At 43.1% G+C, this 19,060-nt stretch overlaps 3 protein-coding genes across 3 annotated transcripts in view; 2 read left to right on the forward strand and 1 right to left on the reverse strand.

Moving 5' to 3' along the window:
- mlphb (melanophilin b) overlaps positions 1-10,742 on the forward strand; it is a 28,096-nt gene extending 17,354 nt beyond the window's left edge. The window contains exons 7-17 of the mRNA XM_037687174.1: positions 1,674-1,760; positions 2,292-2,317; positions 2,404-2,606; positions 2,821-3,062; positions 4,587-4,670; positions 5,181-5,462; positions 5,559-5,708; positions 5,784-5,852; positions 7,309-7,357; positions 9,935-10,029; positions 10,671-10,742. Coding sequence (XP_037543102.1) covers positions 1,674-1,760; positions 2,292-2,317; positions 2,404-2,606; positions 2,821-3,062; positions 4,587-4,670; positions 5,181-5,462; positions 5,559-5,708; positions 5,784-5,852; positions 7,309-7,357; positions 9,935-10,029; positions 10,671-10,697 — 1,314 coding nt within the window. The 3' untranslated portion in view covers positions 10,698-10,742. The remainder of the gene's footprint in view (positions 1-1,673; positions 1,761-2,291; positions 2,318-2,403; positions 2,607-2,820; positions 3,063-4,586; positions 4,671-5,180; positions 5,463-5,558; positions 5,709-5,783; positions 5,853-7,308; positions 7,358-9,934; positions 10,030-10,670) is intronic.
- A 526-nt stretch (positions 10,743-11,268) lies between these two features.
- On the reverse strand, positions 11,269-14,480 carry LOC119419793 (ras-related protein Rab-17-like). The gene is made up of 5 exons (XM_037687175.1): positions 14,330-14,480; positions 12,603-12,754; positions 12,385-12,510; positions 11,560-11,653; positions 11,269-11,399 (listed from the first exon to the last, which is right to left on the reverse strand). The coding sequence occupies exons 1-5, from the start codon at positions 14,478-14,480 to the stop codon at positions 11,269-11,271; spliced, it is 654 nt and encodes a 217-aa protein (XP_037543103.1).
- Positions 14,481-15,650: 1,170 nt separating this feature from the next.
- The window catches only part of lrrfip1a (leucine rich repeat (in FLII) interacting protein 1a), a 52,808-nt gene continuing 49,398 nt past the window's right edge, over positions 15,651-19,060 (forward strand). The window contains exon 1 of the mRNA XM_037686832.1: positions 15,651-16,082. Within this exon, the coding sequence (XP_037542760.1) occupies positions 15,993-16,082 (90 nt within the window). The 5' untranslated portion in view covers positions 15,651-15,992. The remainder of the gene's footprint in view (positions 16,083-19,060) is intronic.

A 19,060-nucleotide genomic window follows, 5' to 3' on the forward strand; every position in this document is an offset into this window, starting at 1 on the left:
TTACCAGATCCCAGATGGAGAAATATTTATTGGATCCCAGGGGGAGTAATCTTTACTGGATCACAGAGGGAGAAATATTTACCAGATCCCGGGGGGGATCTTTACTGGATCACAGAGGGAGAAATCTTTACCAGATCCCAGGGGGATAATCTTTACTGGATCACAGAGGGATAAATATTTACCTGATCCTGGGGGAGTAATCTTTACTGGATCACAGAGGGATACTTTTTTTTTTACCAAATCCCAGGGGGATAAAATTTTACTGGATCACAGAGGGATACATATTTACTGGATCACAGAGGGACAAATCTTTACCAGATCCCAGGGGGGAAATCTTTACTGGATCACAGAGGGAGAAATCTTTACTGGATCCCAGGGGGATAAATCTTTACTGGATCACAGAAGGAGAAATCTTTACCAGATCCTAGATGGAGAAATATTCACTGGATCCCAGGGGGTATAATCTTTACTGGATCACAGAGGGAGTTTTATTTATTTTTTACAAGATCCCAGGGGGAGTCATTTTTACTGGATCACAGAGGGATAAATATTTACTGGATCCCAGGGGTGACGAAAGTGTTTACTGGATCCCAGATGAATAAATATTTACCATGTCCCAGAAGTAAAAATCTTTAGTGGATCCCAGGGAGATAAATCTTTACCAGATCCTGGTAGGAGAAATCTTTACTGAATCCCAGGGGAGATAAATATTTACCATTTTCCAGAGTGAGAACTCGTTACTGGATCCCAGAGGGAGAAATATTTACTGGATCCCAGAGGAGATAAATCTTTACTGGATCCAAGGAAGATAAATCTTTACTGGAACCCAGGGAGATAATCTTTACTGGATCCCAGAGGAGATAAATATTTACTGGATCCAAGGAAGATAAATCTTTACTGGAACCCAGGGAGATAATCTTTACTGGATCCCAGAGGAGATAAATATTTACTGGATCCAAGGAAGATAAATCTTTACTGGAACCCATGGAGATAATCTTTATGGGATCCCAGAGGAGATAAATATTTACTGGATCCCAGGGGAGATACATCTTTACTAGATCTCATATGAATAAATGTTTACCGGATCACAGGGGAGAGAAATCTTTATGGGATCCAAGAGGGAGAAATATTTACCAGATCCCAGAGGGAGAAATCTTTCAGCATCTACAGCGGAGAACAGAACAGGCAGATCTTAGATGGAAGTGGAGACACCTGGGCTAAATGAAGACAGAAAACTAAGATGCTGGAAAAACAACAACAACAACAAAAAAGCTCACAGATCCTGACAGAATCTATTTGTGGTTGCGTTGCCGTAGCGTTACCAAACCGGTGGGTAAAAATAAAACAAAAGCAGACAAGTTTTGAAATGGTTGTTTTAATAAAAATAAAAACCTTTCAGATGTTCAAATCCCTCTTCATCCATAGTAATCACACACATTCTGAGTGTGTTGCTGAATGACCTCCATGTTCCTGTGACGTTTCTCTTTTTATTCATGATTGGACCCTCCTGCTGCCTTACAATCAAACTGTTGGATCCTCAAGACGAAGCCAAGGGCAGCAGGAGGGTTAACTCTTGAAAGGAGTTGGACCGTCTGTTCCGTCTCGTTACTTTTGTGTCTTTTTGTTTTGTTTCTCTCTGGTGGTGGTGGTGCTTTCATTTCTGCTCTCTGAAGACGAGAAAGACCAAAAGGCGGTTGACTGTTGATCCGGTCGATTTTAGACTCGGCTGTGAACGCTCCGACAGACGACGCCAGGACCAGGTAGAACTTAATGTGAACCATCGTTTCTTCAGGCCTAACTAACCTGCTGCTTTGTGTGTGTCCGATCGATCGACTGCAGAAACTCTTAATCAACTCTCCATTCAGTAAATCAAAAGGAGCCTTAAAAATTGATTGAAGCTGCAGAGAAGCTTTCAGCTACTGTTTAGCTAGTTTTAGCATTAAGCTACTATTGTGCTAGTTTTCGCTTTCAGTGACTGTTCTGTTAGTTTTTAGCTTTCTGCTAGTTTTGCTGCTTTTTTTAGTTATTAACAAGTGTTCTGTTAGTTTTGTCTTTAGCTACTGTTTTGATCGTTTTAGCTACTGTCCTACTAGCTTTAGCTATCAGCTACTGTTTAGTTAGTTTTGTTTTTGGCTGCTGTTCTAGTTTTATCTTTCAGAAACTGTTCTGATCATTTTATCTTTTAGTAGTGTCAGATTTTGCTGTTATTTTGACGTCTTTACTAATGAACTCGGTTTCGGCTTCTTTGGCAGTTTCGAGCAGTCGTTCAGCTTCACTCTGTCTTTTCACAGAAAATAAGAACTGAACTTGCTGGGGGGTTAATTTTGACTGTTATTGAACAAAAGGACATTTTTTACTTTAACTAAATTCTTTATTTTTCTGGTTTTGTGCATTTAATCAAAGACTTCACTGTTTTTTACTCTGTCTGCTTGAACCAAAGCCACCACCCTCGCAGTTCCTGGATGGCCCCCGTGATGTCATGGACAGAGGTCAGAGGTCACTGCGGCTGGTCGAGGCCGATATGGCAGCTGGTTTTAACCAGAAGGTCCAGGAGCAGCACAGAGACTTAGACCTGGACCTGGACCTGGACCTGGCTTCACAACACGGTAAAGTTTTAACTCGAACAGAAAAAGTTCAAACCAGCTGCAAAGATCTGTAAAAGAAATAGATTTTATTTTATTTCTGTGATTTGACATGATTTCATTGTTACCAGATATGAATTAAAGTGCGGTCGTTTTGGCCTCAAATTGACATATTCTCCTCAGTCAGCTGGTTAAAGGTCAAAGGTCACGACTAAAAAGAGTTTGTTTGTTTTTTAAGATGACCTCATGTTTGTGGAGAATAAGACCGTCCCGTCTCGCTCCGCGTCCCGGCTCAGCTACTCCTCGTGGAGCAGCGGCGGCGCCGGAGGCCTCCGGGGAGGCGGCGGCAACGCACCCGGACTTTACGACTCTGATCCAGAGGACGACCTCGGCCGACGGTACCCCGTCTATCTGTCCCACCCAGGCCCGGACGGCCACACGTCTCAGGAGGGCCAGAACCCAACGAGCTCACCGCCACAGGTCTTTATTTATTTTATTTACTTTGTCCTCCGACGTCACATGACCTCGCAAGGCTCGGCTTCATGTTTTATCTTGTACCTGCGCCACGTCTCAGACCGTTTGAAACCACGTGTTGAACTTTGACCCAGAGCCCCTCGTCATCCTCAGACAGAGCGAGGAAGAGGAGGCAGCTGCTGCCTTCGTTACATCAGAGTCTATTTCTGGCTTCGCTGGAACCCCGAGAAGATTCACAGGAACTGTTCTCCTCATGGAGGGCTGATAAACAACCTTGTTTACCTCCGTCACGTCAGAACCTCCTGACTCCTCCAGGATTTGGTTTCATGTCTGGAATAGAACTTTATCCGAACCCAAACATCTTCGGATCTAGAGATCTGGATGTTCTGTTGTCTCACAGCTGCAGCGGGACACAAACAGGATGTCAGAGTCGCGCCTGTCACTCATCAACATTTGGCCGCCGATTTCTGATTGGCTGCCAGGTCTCAGCATCCTCAGACGACCCGTCACGCGCTCACATGTGGGTCTGGGCGCCGTTCAACCCAAAGACTCGAGTGACGACGTCAGGATGAGTCAGCAGAATCTGAGGAGCTCAGAGGACTGAGGCAGCGTTTGTCTGTGAAAATACAGAGCCAAGTTGAACGACAGCCGAAATTAGCTTCTGAAGTTAATGCTGAGACGGTAAAGCTAAAACAAAACAACAAGATTTCCAAAGAGCAGAACAGAAGCTACAGATTGTAAGAAGAAAAATGGTAGCTAAAAGGAGGAAGGTTAACTACGAGTGACAAAATGACATATAAATGTAGCAAGATGTAGCTAAATGTAGCTGAAAGCTGATTTTACCAAAAGACTAGTTAAAAGACAAAAAGGGACAAAAAGACTAGCCAAAGCTGGCCAAAAGTAGCAAAAGGCTAGCCGTAGGTGGCAAAAAGGCTAAACAGAAGCGGAAACAGGTTAGTCTAAAGTAGCAAAAGGCTAAACAAATAAAATGAAAGACCAGACAAAAGTGGAAATATGCTAGCCAAAAGTGGCAAAGGGATAGACTAAAGTGGCTAAATTCTAGCTAAAAGCAGCAAAAGGCTAGCCATATGTAGCAAAAAAGCTAGCCAAAAGTGACAAAAGGTGCTGCCTAAAGTGCCCCCTAAAATAGCAAAAGACGAGCTGAAAGAGGTAAAAGGCTAGCCAAAAGCAGCTAAAGGTTAAACTAAAGTGGCAAAAGGCAAGATGGAAGAAGCAAAAGTCTATCCAAAAGAGGCTAAAGTCTAATCAAAAACAGCAAAAGGCTAGCCAAAAGCAGAAAAAAGCTAGACAAATAAAATGCAAGGCCATACAAAAGTGTAAATATGCTAACCAAAACCGGCTAAACTGTATCTAAATGTTCTAAAGTAAACAGTTTGCATTAATTCATCTGTTTGTTCTGGTTTTATCCGAATTACTTTAGAGACGAGCCACATGTTTCTGTGCTTTTTGTCAGATTTTAGTCTTACTTTTCAGTTTCTGATTTAAGTCTCATTTCACGTCTTTCTGCAGATCACTGACCTGAACAGACGAATGTCGGCCGTCGAGACTCTCCTTAGTCGCCTGGAGCTGAAGGTCGCCTCGTCGAGTAACGAGGTAAGCTCACTAAGCACTAACTGGAGGCCAAGTAGCAAAATGCTAGCTAAATGTAGCAAAACACAACCTAAATGCCTCAAGCAGCCAAATACTTGCTAAAATTGTAGCTAGAAGCTATAAGTAGCAACAGTCTAGCTAAGAGCGAAAAGCAACAAAATGTTAGCTAAAAACTTAAAGTAGCAAAAGCTAGCTAAAAGTAGCAAAAGGCTGGCATGAGCTGTGACGTTTTGACTATTGAACTTGTTCCAGCTAGCTTTTCATTTCTGCTGAAATTGTTATTCCAAGAGTGATCTGCAGCAGGTAAGACATTTACGATCTTTTCACCGAAGCCTATTTCAAAAGAGCTGAAATATCACTTTAAGAAAGTAGATGAAACGGTTTTACTTTGCCACCGTCTTTGACCATCAAAAGTCAAGTTACCAGTCAAACAACTGATGCGCTCCAAGTCCTAACTTTCAGGCCTGGTTCTGAACACATTTACCGACCCAGTTTGTCCTTTTGTTCCTCAAGAACCTGGCTTCGAGCCCACAGACCCCAACTCCTCCTCAAGGGGAGGAGGTGGACCTGGAGGAGCAGCAGCTCAGGCAGAAACTGCACAAGTTGACGGACAACATCAGTGACCAAAGTTCTGATGAAGACAGGTCCAGCGGGCCACAGTCCTCTCAGGAGATCCCAGCCTGGAGAAGCCCACAGGTGGACCTCAAGCCGTCCAGGATTCCCACCAGATCCAGTTCCAGATTGAGCTCCAGGAGCTGCAGGTGGGAAGAGGAGCTGGAAATGAACTCTGAGCAGGTAGTGATGTCCAGATGTTCTGATCAACATCTGGTGAAAAACTGACCAATCAGGGTCACCAGCAGAGACCAAAGCTTTGGCTCTTGTCACCTCCAGATGACCCGTTCTACAGAAAGCCCAGAGAGGAAGGAGGTGCCTCCGCAGGAGGCTTCGGCGCCGAGCTCCAGAGGCTCTACAGCGTTCCTCGAGGAGCTGGAGGACAAAGTGGCTCAGGCTGCAGCCGAAGTCCAGAACGCCCAGAGTCAGGTCTGATGGTTACAGAAGCTGAAGCTTCAGTTCTGTTCTGACAAACGTGACCTTTGTTTTCATCTTGACCTCCAGGTGTCTTTCATCGAGGACAGGATCGCTGCCCTGAACGCAGCCGAAGCACCGCTAGAGAGAAGAAGAAGAGTAATTGAATTCACGTTTTTATTTCCAACAGCTGAGGCAGAGCCGCACACAAACAGAACTGAAACTGTAACTGGTGTTTTCTGTTTCGGCTGGGAGAAAACAAGCATGAGAGCTGAATGACAGCTGATGTCAGCCGAAGAAGTCATAACTGAGTTGATAAAGTTTAATGAACAGAACGTTAACAAGCTGGCATTGGCTTACAACCAAAAACAAGAAGTGATTAACTAAAAGTAACATAAAGCTAAACGTTACAAAGGCTTGCTAAAAGCTAAAAATAGCTAAATGCTAAGTAAAACCCTTAAGTAGCTAAATGATAGTTAAAAGTAGGCAAAGGATAAATAAAAGTAACAAAACAACAGCTATGAGCTAAATGAAGAAAACACAAGATAAAAAACAAAAGTTGGAAGAGGTTAGCTAAAAGTAGCTAAACGCTAAATGTTGCAAAATGCTTGCTAAAGCCAAAAGTATCAAAAGGCAAGTTTAAAAGCTAAAAGCCACAAAAGACTTGCTAAAAGTTTAAAATAGCCAAATGCTAGCTAAAAGCAAAAATTAGCTAAATAATAGTTAAAACTTCAAAATGCTAGATAAAAGTAGGTAAAGTATAGTTAAAAGCAGCAAAAAAAAAAAGCTTTAAGCTAAAGTAGTAGACACTACATAAAACAGGTAAAAACCAGAAGTAGAAAAATGTTAGCTAAAATTAGCAAAAAGCTCAACGTTGCAAAATGCTTGCTAAAGCTAAAGGTAGCAAAATGATAGCTTAAATAAATATTAGGGAAGAGATAGCTATAAGCTAAATGTAAAAATGCACCATCTTACAGCTGAATGTTGCAAAAAAATGCAAGTTTAAAGTACAGAAGTTATGGCTAAAGATCAAAGTAACAAAACGTTAGCTAAAGGCACCAAAATTAAATATAAAAGTAGTAAAAGGCTAACTATCTAAAAGTGACCGTAGCAAATTGCTAGGTAAAACAAAAAGTTAACAAATAATAGCTAAAATCTATAACTTAAAATTCTTACTAAAAGATGAAAAACACTAACAAAAGATTAGCTAAAGTAGCCAAAAGCTACATGTACTAAAAGGCTAGCTGAAGCTTGAAATAAACTAAAGGTTAGCTACAAATAATAAAAGCCTTACTGAAAGCTACAAGTAAAAAAATGCTAGCTAAAGGTTAGGCGGCAAAAGGCCTTCTGCTGAAGCACCATAAAAGAAGCTAAAAGTAGCTAAATGTTAGCTGAAAGCTGAAAGCCCAGGAGGTAGACAGTAGAAGATGAACAGAATCTGTTCAGTGAAGAGAAAACTATTATAAATGATTTGAAAATAATTGAAGCGTTTTTATGGTGAAAAGTTAAATTTTTAAAAAATGTTCGAGTGAAAAAATAAACGTTACGGCGCTCTTCTCCTGAACGAGCCGAAGGTTTTGATTTAGTTTCTGACACCTGGTTTCTCTGTCTGCAGTCTGCGATTCCAGTCCAGGCCAGACGATTCTCCCAGAACTTTCCCACGAGTAAGAGCTTCTCTCCGGTGTTTTCCTCAAACGACTCGACGTCTTAACCTCGTTAGACTCGGAGGACACGATGTTCTGCCGAGCGGTCCGGTGAACAACGGGTCCTGTTGTCTCCAGGTTCTGACTCATCGAGACAAACTAAGAACAGTTTAAATTAAACCGGGCTCCGGCCGGAACAGCTAGACTAACTGTTCTCAGACGTAAAACCAGAATGACTCTCAGATGATTCTCGGAGGAGCGCGGGAGGTTTTCATTGAGCAGAATCTCAGCGTTCGGCTCCTAAATCACTAAAATCTCTTCTTCGTAGTTCCTGTGATCGCTTCAAAAACTTTATCCTCCCTGACCGTAAACCTCCAAGAACCTTCAAGTCTGTTCTGGACTTACGTCAGACTAGATGTTAAACTAATCTGATGGATTAACTGTCCTCCTTTACAGCAGAATGTTTGGGGTCCAAACACAGAACCATGCATCAGGAATCAGTACTATGAAACTAAAGGTCACTTTCACCACATTTATTAACTTTAAACTTATTTTTTAAACAATTCTTATGAATTTGACACTTGACTGCCTGCAGGGGCTCCCTGGTTTTAGTTGTTTTAGTTTTTAGGAGACACCAAAACATCATTCATGGTCTAGAGTTCAGTTTTGCCCCCAAAATGCCGTGATTTTTCCGAAACCATTAGTTGGAAACGCGGCTCGCTGGTCACAACATTTAGAGTTCAGTGAGACTGAAACTTTACTTGATTTTTAAGGGATAGTATAAAAAAGTTAAACCCTCAGAGAATCTCTCAGCAGGATTAGGATTAGTGTGTGGCCTATGTGGGCGGAGCTTATCAAACACACGTTAGAAGGCTTTTCTGTGAATTTGTGGCACTCTTGGAGTTCCATACCCAGGTACATTTGGATCCCCTGACCTGCGGCGCTTTTCCACACTGTTCTTTTTTTGTAATTGTCATTTATTCATTGATTTAAAAGAAACAAATTCATTAAAAAGAAAAAACATTGAATGAAAAAGGTGCAGAAAGAAGACGAAAATTATTATATTATCTGCCCCTTATTAAAAAAAATAATAATAATAACTACAAACAACAACTTAGGATTGAACAATCTCTAAAGTGAAAACAAAAATACCACACTTTCCTAAGAATTTTAACTTAATCATCTTTTTAAACATATAAATTGTTTTAGATTTTTTTTTATGGTGATATTAAGACAGTTCCATAATCCTGTTCCCTGAATTACAACGCTCCTTCAGATTAGTTCTAAATGGAGGTTTTACAAATATTTCCATTCCCTTAAGGTTATAATGACTCTTTTATAACAAATTTTATTTGAATATTTGGGGTAATATTTTATGGGCTTTACACATGATTTGTAAAATACTATATTCAACAAAATCATAAAATGTTAATAATTTCAACAGATGAAATAATATATTTGTTGGGTGACCAGAGCACTTCCTACTAATAATTCTTATAGCTCTTTTTTGTAAAATGAAAATAGTTTGTAATTGTTTTGCGTGCTTTTCCCCAAACTTCAATACAATAGATTAAATATGGAACAGTCATTACATTCTATATATAAAACTTTGTCACTCAAAAGCTTTTTTACTTTATACAGTAATGCAATTGATTTAGCTATTTTTATTTTTAATTTACATGAGATTTCCATATCAGCTCATCAATAACACCAAAAATGTTATTTCATTAACTCTGTGAATTTCAGTACTGCCAATTTTAAATGGTACTTTGATAATTTTCTTTCTATTACTAAATATCATAGTTTTTTTTTTCTCCAAATTTAATGATAACTTATTAAGTTGGAACCAAGTTTGTATTTTTATGAATTCTGCCTTTATCATCTCTAACATCCGTTCAATATCTTCACCCGAACAAAAAAAATGTATCATCTGCAAATAAAACACACTTCAAAAGTCCTGACACGTCAACCAGATCATTCACATACAAAATAAACAACTTTGGTCCCAACACAGATCCTTGAGGAACTCCACATCCATAACACAAAATTTAGATCTTACATCGTTTACTTGTACAAACTGTCTCCTGTTATTCAACTAACCAAATATTCAGTGTAGAGTTAACCCTCTAACGCCGTATTTATTCAGTTTTTCAAGGAGAAGGTGTGGTCAGTACAGTCAAAGGTCTTTTTCAAATCAACAAAAGCGCTAACACAATCCTGTTTTTGATCGGCAGCAGTTATCTCTTCTATTAGGTCCATGAGAGCCAGTGATGTTGAATTATTTCTCTAAACCCATATTCACTATTACTTAAAATATTCTGTTCATCTATAGATCGATCTAATCTGGTTAGATTAGATCGATCTTTGGAAACTTTCTTGCTCCACTCTGCTGTCAGCTGCTTTAGACCGGTTCTTTTCAGTTGTAGACCAGCTTCTAGTGTTTGGACCTGGACGTCTGAACCGACACGGTTCAGTTCTAACACAGGTGTCGTTACACCCGTTAGGACCGGAGCAGCTGTTTTCTGAGTCTGGCATGTCTGCAGAGTTTTGGTTTTTAAAGTCATGTTTTGACCTAAAACTCCAGCTGTTTGTTTTCAGACCAGGTGGACCCGTTTGACAGGAACACGCTCTACCGGGGCTCCCTGACCCAAAGGAACCCGGCGGCAAAGCCCAAAACCCGAGCTGCCTGTGCGGTACGACCCCGCTCTGGTGACGGGCGCCTCCGAGAGTTCACCTCCAACCAGGCTGACACCCGGGAGCAAAAACTGAATCAGAGATCGAACCAAACTGAGTTTCCTGCAGTTTGATGAGAAGATCCAGGAAGTCAAATCTGGATTTTAGCGTCTTCGTTCAGTTCTTGTAGCGAGGCGACAGATTTTAGGGGGATCGTTTGATGAGTCAGTATCTTACCTGCAGCAGAAAGCCATCAGGCTAGCCTCAGATTGGAGGATCAGGGGACTCGATAATGATCCTGAAGAACTTGGTGTCAGATCTTGAATTTGGAGATGAACTCTTGGTTCTCGGGTCATTCTGGTTCTGATTGGGTTTACTGTGATCCCCCCCTCACTTCAAACACTTTCCTGATTTCACCTGTTGCTCTCCTTCACCTGAATCTTCTCTATCATGAATTAATTATCTTGATTTAATTAATTAATTATTTATCTTGAATTAATTGTATCTATGAATCTTCACCAGCATCTCCTGCACCTGGCAGTCTTCGATCTGGGTTTTATAATCATGGACCCGCTCCCGTCTCTGACGCGCCCCTATAGTTACAAACCGACCCGCTCTGAGTCCAAAGTCTCTAACGGTCCTCCTGTGTTTGATTCTGCAGAAACCGGTCCTGACTCTGGGCTCATGAGGAGGAGGCTGAGCATCGTCTGACCTCGTTCAATAAAGTTCGAACAGTTTGAAGTCGCCTCGGCTCCTCCAGAAGCTTCAAGTCAAGAAGAAAGCGACTAAATTAAAGTTCTGTTGACAAACATCTAAACTCTGGACCGACCCGTCTACAGAACTCCAGAACTAAAACTTATTTAACGACTTTGTTGGGCAAATAATTGTGACTTTTTTATGTTAAAGGAACAAAAACCTTCATTTAATTCAACTTTTATGAGGTTTTGTTACTTTTTATTTATTCACATATTTCTTTCTGTTGCTTGTGATTTATTGGTTTAGATTTTAGCTTCAAACGTGTAAAAATTGTTTAAATTCTTTTAGAAACTCCGGCTGTTTTTTCTAAAAACAAACCGATTAAATGTTTTTCTCCTGTTTTACGTTTTCTCTTACTTTTTTAATTTTTTGCACGAGTTTCAACAGAAATGAACCCGTTTGTGAAACATTTGGGTTTTCTTTAGAAACCGAACAGTTCTGAACGGTTCAGGTGGAATAAAACAAGCTGTGAGTGTTTACACCAGAACCAGAACCGGCCCGGGTCAGGGCCCGGCTCTACAGCAGGAGGAGAACCGATTGAAGGAGCTTCCGTGTTTTGGGTCGACGAGCGGCACCTCCTGCCACAATGACAGAACCTCCTGCTGCCCCCCCACGCACTCATGGACCCTGTGGACTGAACCAGAACCAGAACTCTGTCAGCAGAAACTGGACCTGTCAGCAGCTCGGATCTGTAGCTCTCTGCTGCCCCCTGGTGGAGCAGGAGGTTACAGCAGAGTGTGCTTGATTTAGTTTGTTTGTTTGTTTGTTTGTTTGTTTGTTTGTTCTGGACTCACCCACATCCAACAACAACTGGTTGATCTGGTCTCCCGACAGAGCTGACGTCTCTGTGAAGGACAGGCCGTCCTCTTCGGCTACATTCTGTCCCTCCTAAACACAAAATGAAACGTTCAATTATTGTTTACGATAAACATTGTTTACAATCGTTGTTTACATGTTTGTTTCTCAGTTCACATATTTTAAAACTATTGTAATGAACCCGTTTAAACATCAAAACGTTCGGCTCATCCAGCTGATGGCTGCTGTGAGTTAGCTTGAAGCTAGCCTTTTGCTGTTCTTAGCTTTAAGCTAACCATTGTTGTCTTTAGCTTTTAGCTAGCCTTCTGCTGCTTGCAGTTTTAGCTAATCTTTTACTGTTCTTAGCTTTCAGCTAACTGTTGCTGTCGATAGCTTTTTGCTTTAGCTTTTTTTTGTTGCTACATTTAACTTTAGATAACTTTTTGCTGTTTTAGCTAACATTTGCCTCTTTTACCTTGAATCCTCTTAGCCAAAGTTAGCTTTAGCTAATGTTTAGCTTATTTCAGTTAGTGCTTTGTTTCTCAGCTTTTGCTACATTGAAGTCCTAGCAAGTCTTTTGCTAACTTTAGATTTTATGCAGCTTACCTTTGGCTGCATTCGGCTGTTAGCTAATCTTTTACTGCGTTTTGCTTTCAGCTAACCGTTGTTACTTTTAGCTATCATCGGGCCTTTTTGCTATTTTAGGCTCTCTAATGTTTTGCTTCCATTAGCTTTTAGCTAGTGTTCAGCTGAGCTCAATGATTTCTGATTCTGTTCGGCTTCTTCGGCTCTCATTCATTTCACATTTCTCTGGATCTTGGTACCTGAGCCGAAACCTGCCGGTCCTGGTCCAGGTCTGCCTTGTTGCCCACCAGCCAGAGCACGGTGGATCCGGGGACGTAGTGTTTCTGCAGCTCTCTGATCCAGAGCCGGGCTCGGAGGAAGGTTTCCTGCGGAGGATGGGACAGAACCAGGGTGGGTCCAGATCTGACCCCTTCGGTTCTGTTTTCAGACCCGGACCTTAAAGAACTTTGATGTTTACCCGTTTGCAGATGTCGTAGACCACGAGTGCAGCGTGCGCTGCTCGGTAGTACAGCGGGGTCACGCTGTGGTACTTCTCCTGACCCGCCGTGTCCCAGATTTCCAGACGGAACGTGACGTCACCTAAATGCAACACTCGGGTCAAATACGCACCTGAAAGCAGCAGAGAGGACACCGATCAGGTCCAGAGAGATCAGACAAAAAACCTCAACTGGAGACAGAACACCAGGTCTTAGTGGGCCTGTGGGTGTCACAGTCTGCACGGATCCTGGACCAGGTCTTTACCCTCACCAGAGTCCTCAAGGAAGCCCGTCCAGTCTGTTTTGTGGACTTGGGAGTCCGGATTCCTCGAGGTACACTGTGGGGGGTGCTCTGTGAGGATGGGATTTGGGGTCCGTTGCTACGGGTCATTCAGTCCTGACACAAGTGGTGCGAGAGTTTGGTTCCCTGTGCTTGCAGTAAGTCGGACCCCTTCAGGGTTGGAGCTGGACTCTGCCAATCCTGCTCAGACCTTTTGTGGACAGAATGTCTTGGTGCAGCCAGGAGGAGGGAGTCCGGTTCTGCTGTTTGCAGATGATGTGGTCCTGTTTGCTTCTCTGGGGCGGTTCATAGCTGGGCTGAGGATCAGAACCCTCCCTTGCCCTCAGTTAGAGGGTAGACTGGCCTCTCTGGGTCAGGTGGAGGAGTTCAAGTATCTCAGGGTTTGGTTCTCAGTCAATGGAGAGTATGCAGTATTGTGGACTCTGCTGGTCCGTTGTGGTGAAGAGGTACCTGAGCTGCAAGGAGAAGCTCTGTTTACCGGTCTGTCTATGTTCCTACTCTCACCTGTGGCCCTGAACTCTGGGCAGAGACTGAAAGAACCAGATCCACAAGGTCTAAAGGAGTTTTCGGTGCAGGGTAGCTGGACTTTCCCTTAGAGATAGGGTGAGAAGTTCAGTTCTCCAGGAGAGACTCGGAGTAGAACCTCTGCTCCACATCCAGCTGAGGAGGTTCATCTGGTAAGGATGGACCCTGGACGCCTCCCTAAGGAGATGATCTGGACATGTCCAACTGGAAGGAGACCCCGGGTAGGACCCAGGACATGCTGGAGAGACTCTGTCTCTCAGCTGGTCTCCCAGCGGTGTCTCTGGACCTTCTCAGGCTGCTGCCCCGACTCCTACAAACCATCGCCTTTACATCGGTTCTGGTTTTGTTTTGTTTGTTTTTACCCCTGAGGGTCCAAATATTAGAGTTTTATGTTTTGGTTTGTCTGCAGAGTTTAAATTTGACATTTTCAGACATTAATTTTTTTAATAATTTCCTACGATTGCGGCTCTTGCCGAGTTCCTGCTACTTTTACCGACCTGTCGATGGTCGACCTCGACCTGTCGATGGTCGACCTCGACCTGTCGATGGTTGACCTGTCAATGGTTGATCTGTCTATTGTTGACCTGTCGATGGTTGACCTCGACCTGTCGATGGTTGATCTGTCGATGGTTGACCTGTCGATGGTTGATCTGTCTATTGTTGACCTGTCGATGGTTGACCTCGACCTGTCGACCTCGACCTGTCGATGGTTGACCTGTCGATGGTTGACCTGTCGATGGTGTACCTCGACAAAGCAATCCAGCAGGGTTTTCATTCCTCAGACGGGTGTTGCTCCGTCAAAGTGTTTTTAGAGTCGGTTCTGATAAGAACGGGTTCGGGTGAATAAATCCTACATTATACAGGTTCTGTTGAGTCACTCACAGCCGACAGTCGGAGACGTGTTCCTAAACTGGTCTCTGCTGAACCTCAGAGCCAGGCTGGACTTCCCCACTCCAGAGCTCCCCAGAAGGACCATCTTCACCCTGAGGGTCCGAACGGGCCCGAGCCGGGCGCCGCCAGTGGTTTCTGCCATGAAGGCAAACAAAACAGGTGCAAAGGTTAGGTCCAACAGGATCCGCAGGTTCTGATCCAGCAGGTTTGGACTCTAAATGAAAGTAAAACCTGAGTCTAGAGGAAAAAGTTCACTTCCTGGTTCAGAACCATAAACCTGCAGGATGGGTTCTGTTCATCAGACGGAGGGAACTTTCCTTTTTACAGTTCAACCCTCCTGCTGCCCTGGGGTCAGGCCTCAGTTCGTGGGTCATTTTGAAAGTTTCATTAAAATCAGGCCCGTGGTTCATGAAATATTTTGCTAACAGACGAACAATTAAATCTGTGATGCAGGCTGTAATGACGCTGCTTGGCCACCAGGGGGCAGCAGTCTTCATCTCACGGCCTGGCTGTAGCTACAAATTTACAAAAAATAAAACTTTAACTTCAACACGAGCCACAGATGTTCCGAGGACAGCAGGGACCGTGTGGACAGCTCGATGTTTGTGGGACAGAATAAAACCGTTTCCTGTCTCTTTAAGACGCTCCGGACTGGGTTTTTGGTGCAAAGTGGTCATCATTATAAATAGCAGGTTGTCCCTGCGGGAGCTGCGGTTTCTGACCGAAACAGAATCCCTGAACGTCCCTGGAGTCCAATCAGCGCCATGCTGCGTTCACTTACAACATGGAAACCTCAACTCCTGGAGCCCAGAGTCCTCAAAACTACAAACTCACCTGTTATCCAAAAGCAACCGCCTTGACAGATGAGGCGAGATAATTCCTGTAAAAATAAAATAAAATCAGATTTTTTTTTAAGCGTTTAATTATTGACGGGCAACCATGTACATGTCTGTGTTGGTGTGTCCGTCTGTTAGTAAAATATCCCCTGAAATACAGCAAAAATGATAATGAAACTTACAGGAAGTAATCGTTGGATTAACATCTACAACTGATTTAATTTGGAGTCACACTGATTCAAAATGGACGCCACAGCTAACCTAACTTACCGAACCTATAAGCTAATCTGTTAGCATTAAGCTAAAACTTAGCATTAGAACTTTAGCATGCAAGAAGCGGGCGATATGCATTCCTAAAAGAAACGCTCTAATTTTATGAGGCTGTCTCATGACGTCACTCCGTGTTTCACGTCCCACAGTTGCGTCACGAGCCCGATTTTGTGAAACATTTAATAAAAAAATCCGACAGCACTTGAAGGCAACACCGCAGCCTCTGAAGTTTGAATCCGTCCGCTCGAGTTTCTGCCGTCAGAACCGGGACTTTTCTGAATGTACGGTTCAGTTTAGGAAGACTGGACTATTTTAATTTATATTTTCAGAACCAGAGGTTCGGTTCGTCGCTGTAGAAGCGGTTTCGGTTGATTAATTTGATAAAAGTTTGAGAAACACCGGAAGCGGAGATAAAAACAAAAAACGGATGTGTGACAACGACACATGAGGACTGACTGCAGCTGCTCGGTTCGGACCGTCGAACCCGCCGCTGCTGGACCCGAATTGTGAGCCTGTTAGACGGATTAAACCCAACAGAACCGAACCAAATGGGGACTCAGGGAACCGGACGGAAGAGATCCACCAAGAAGGAGCGGACCACGGCGGAGGAGGACGCCCTGAACCTGATAGCCAGAGAGGTGAGTGTCTGCGGCCGAACCGAGCCGAGTGTTTCCGAAGGTTCTGTTCTGGGAGGAGCTGAAGGTTCGGTGTGTTACCTCACCTGTAAGGAGACCGAACAACGGGTCCAAATGAGACCAGGTATACCGGGAAACATGAGAGGATCACCATGTAGAGGAAAAAAAGAGCTAAAACTGGATTAAATTAGCTAAAATGAGCTGAGCAGTTGCAAAAAGGGGCGGAACAGTAGCTAAAATGGGATGAACACTAGCTGAACTCAGCTGAACACACTGAAATTAGTTGAACACCAGCTTAAAGGAGCTAAATATCGATTAAACAGCTGCACTTCAGCTAAAATGAGCTGAACAGTGACTAAAATGAGCTGAACAGTGACTAAAATAAGCTGAACAGTAGCTAAAATGGGATGAACACTAGCTGAACTCAGCTGAACACGCTGAAATTAGTTGAACACCAGCTGAAAGGAGGAGAACACCAGCTTAAAGGAGCTAAATACCGGTTAAACAGCTGCACCTCAGCTAAAATGAGCTGAACAGTGACTAAAATGAGCTGAAGAGTAGCTAAAATGAGCTGAACAGTAGCTAAAATGAGCTGAACAGTAGCTAAAAGGGGCTGAACAGTAGCTAAAAGGGGCTGAACAGTAGCTAAAAGAAGCTGAACAGTAGCTGAACTGAGCTGGACCCTAGCTGAACTGAGCTGAAATGAGCTGAACACTGGCTGAAAGGAGCTGAACACTAGCTGAAAGGAGGTGAACACCAGCTTAAAGGAGCTAAATACCAGTTAAACAGCCGCACTTCAGCTAATATGAGCTGAACAGTGACTAAAATGAGCTGAACACTAGTTCAGATGAGCTGAAGGTTCAGTGTGTTAACTCACCTGTAAGGAGACCGAACAGCAGGTCCAAATGAGACAAGGTACACCGGGAAACATGAGAGGATCACCATGTAGAGGAAAAAAGAGCTAAAACTGTGTTAAATTAACTAAAATGAGCTGAACAGTACTTGGCTAAAAGGGGATGAACATTAGCTGAACACTAGCTGAAATGAGCTGAACACTAGCTGAAAGGAGGTGAGCACTAGCTGAAAGGAGGTGAACACCAGCTTAAAGGAGTTAAATACTGGTTAAATGGCTGCACTTTAGCTAAAATGAGCTGAACAGTGACTGAAAGGAGCTGAACACTAGTTCAGAGGAGCTTAATTCTAGTAAAAGTTAATAAAAACACTAGCTAATAGCAACACACTACTTAAAAGTAGCAAAATGTATCAAAAGGCTACTAAATAGCTTAAATCCTCAAAATGTGTCTAGGAGTTGAAAGTGGCAAAGGCTAGCTAAAACTAGCAAAAAGTTAGTTAATGCTAAAAGTAGCAAAGTGCTAGATGAATTCTGAAGTAGTCAAAGTGTAGCTATGAGTGAAATGTTAGCTAAAGACAGCGGATAATTAAAAGCTTAAAGTAGCAAAAGGCTAGTTAAACATAGCACAATGACAAAAGCTAAAATTTGTACAATGCTTGCTAAAGGCAGCAAATGTTTAGTTAAAAGCTAAATGTAGAAAAATCCATTCATTCATTCAACCTTTATTTAGACAGGTTAATCCCACTGAGCCTCGGGAACTCATTTACAAGAGAGACCTGATTTTAACAAAACGTGACGACAACAGTGAACAACAACAACAGTGGACAGTCATAAAAGAGGCATACAGATGTTATTTTATTATAAATTAAAATAAAATGGCAACCGAAAGGACAGTCAAAAGGAAAAAGTAGCCAAAAAAAAAGAACAGCTAGATTATAAGGTGATGTAGAAAACTAAAAACGGGAACATATCTGCATTGGTTCTTGCCATGAACTTAGCAGATGTTTGAAGCCACTCAGAGAGGTCAAGAGGTCAAGGTCGAGAGCTTCAGATCTTTTTTCAAGATATTCCAGGAAACAGGAGCGGAGTAGGAGAAGGCCCTTTTACCTTATATGGTAAAAATGGTAGAGCTGCTGCCTCTCAGTGAGAAGGTTGCTGGTTCAAATCCCAGTCTGGGGGACTTTCTCCGGTTTCCTCCCACAGACCAAAAACATGCACGTTAGGCTGAATGGTAACTTTGAATTGTTTCTAGGTGAGAGAGTGAACTGTTGTCTCGTTTGTCTCTATGTGTCCCTGTGATGGACTTGCGACCTGTCCAGGGTGTCCCCCGCCCGTCGCACAGTGACTGCTGGACATGGGCACCAGTGACCCCTGTGACCCAAAATGGAAGAAGCGGGTAAAGATAATGGATGGATGTGGTAGAAGAGTTTTCTCTAACACATCTGATGATCGTGTTTTAACATTTTGCTGTTAAGGACGACAGGTGATGTTAGCCTGTTAGCCTGTTAGCCCTCACTGATGCTACATGGAGCATCAAACACATAAAAAGGTGATATCATAATGTTCTGTCCATCCAGTCTTGTCCTGGACCTCAGCTGAAGGTGTGGACTACAGCTAAGGATGTCCTGGACCTCACTCAACTGAAGCTGTCATGGACGTTAGCTGAAACTGTAGACCTCAGCTGGAGACGTTGTGGACCTAGACAGTCTGTGTCTTTAAGCTGCAGCAGCAGAGGGGTGAAGTCCCTCTGTGGTTGAAGTCTCTCTGCGGTTCTGCTCGGGTTGGACCGGTCGGTATGTTCGCCTGTTCTGCTGAAGAGTTCTAAAAATAGACGCTGCTGAGAGATCAGCTGTTGCAGCGATCCGGTTTTAGACCTGGTCCTGGTGGTTTTGGTGGGGGTGGGGTTGCTTTTGGAGTCACCTCCTGTTTCCACTGATGTAAACCCACCTGTCAGAACCAGGACCTGGTGTAAACCCAGCTGTCAGAACCAGAACCTGGTGTAAACTCAGCTGTCAGAACCAGGACCTGAGCCTGATGTAAACCCAGCTGTCGGAACCAGGACCTGGTGTAAACCCAGCTGTCAGAACCAGAAACTGATTTCAGTCATTCCTGCAGCAACCCCCCCCCC

This window comes from Nematolebias whitei, chromosome 13 (genome assembly GCF_014905685.2).
Source record: "Nematolebias whitei isolate Nwh7 chromosome 13, NemWhi1, whole genome shotgun sequence".
Lineage (NCBI taxonomy): Eukaryota > Metazoa > Chordata > Actinopteri > Cyprinodontiformes > Rivulidae > Nematolebias > Nematolebias whitei.

Coding starts and splice junctions, on each gene's coding strand:
- LOC119419793 (XM_037687175.1), bottom strand. CDS start 14,480: ATGGCAGAAACCACTGGCGGCGCCCGGCTCGGGCCCGTTCGGACCCTC. Junction 12,511..12,602: donor TCTACGACATCTGCAAACGG/GTAAACATCAAA, acceptor CATCCTCCGCAG/GAAACCTTCCTCCGAGCCCG. Junction 11,400..11,559: donor CCAGTTGTTGTTGGATGTGG/GTGAGTCCAGAA, acceptor GTTCTGGTTCAG/TCCACAGGGTCCATGAGTGC.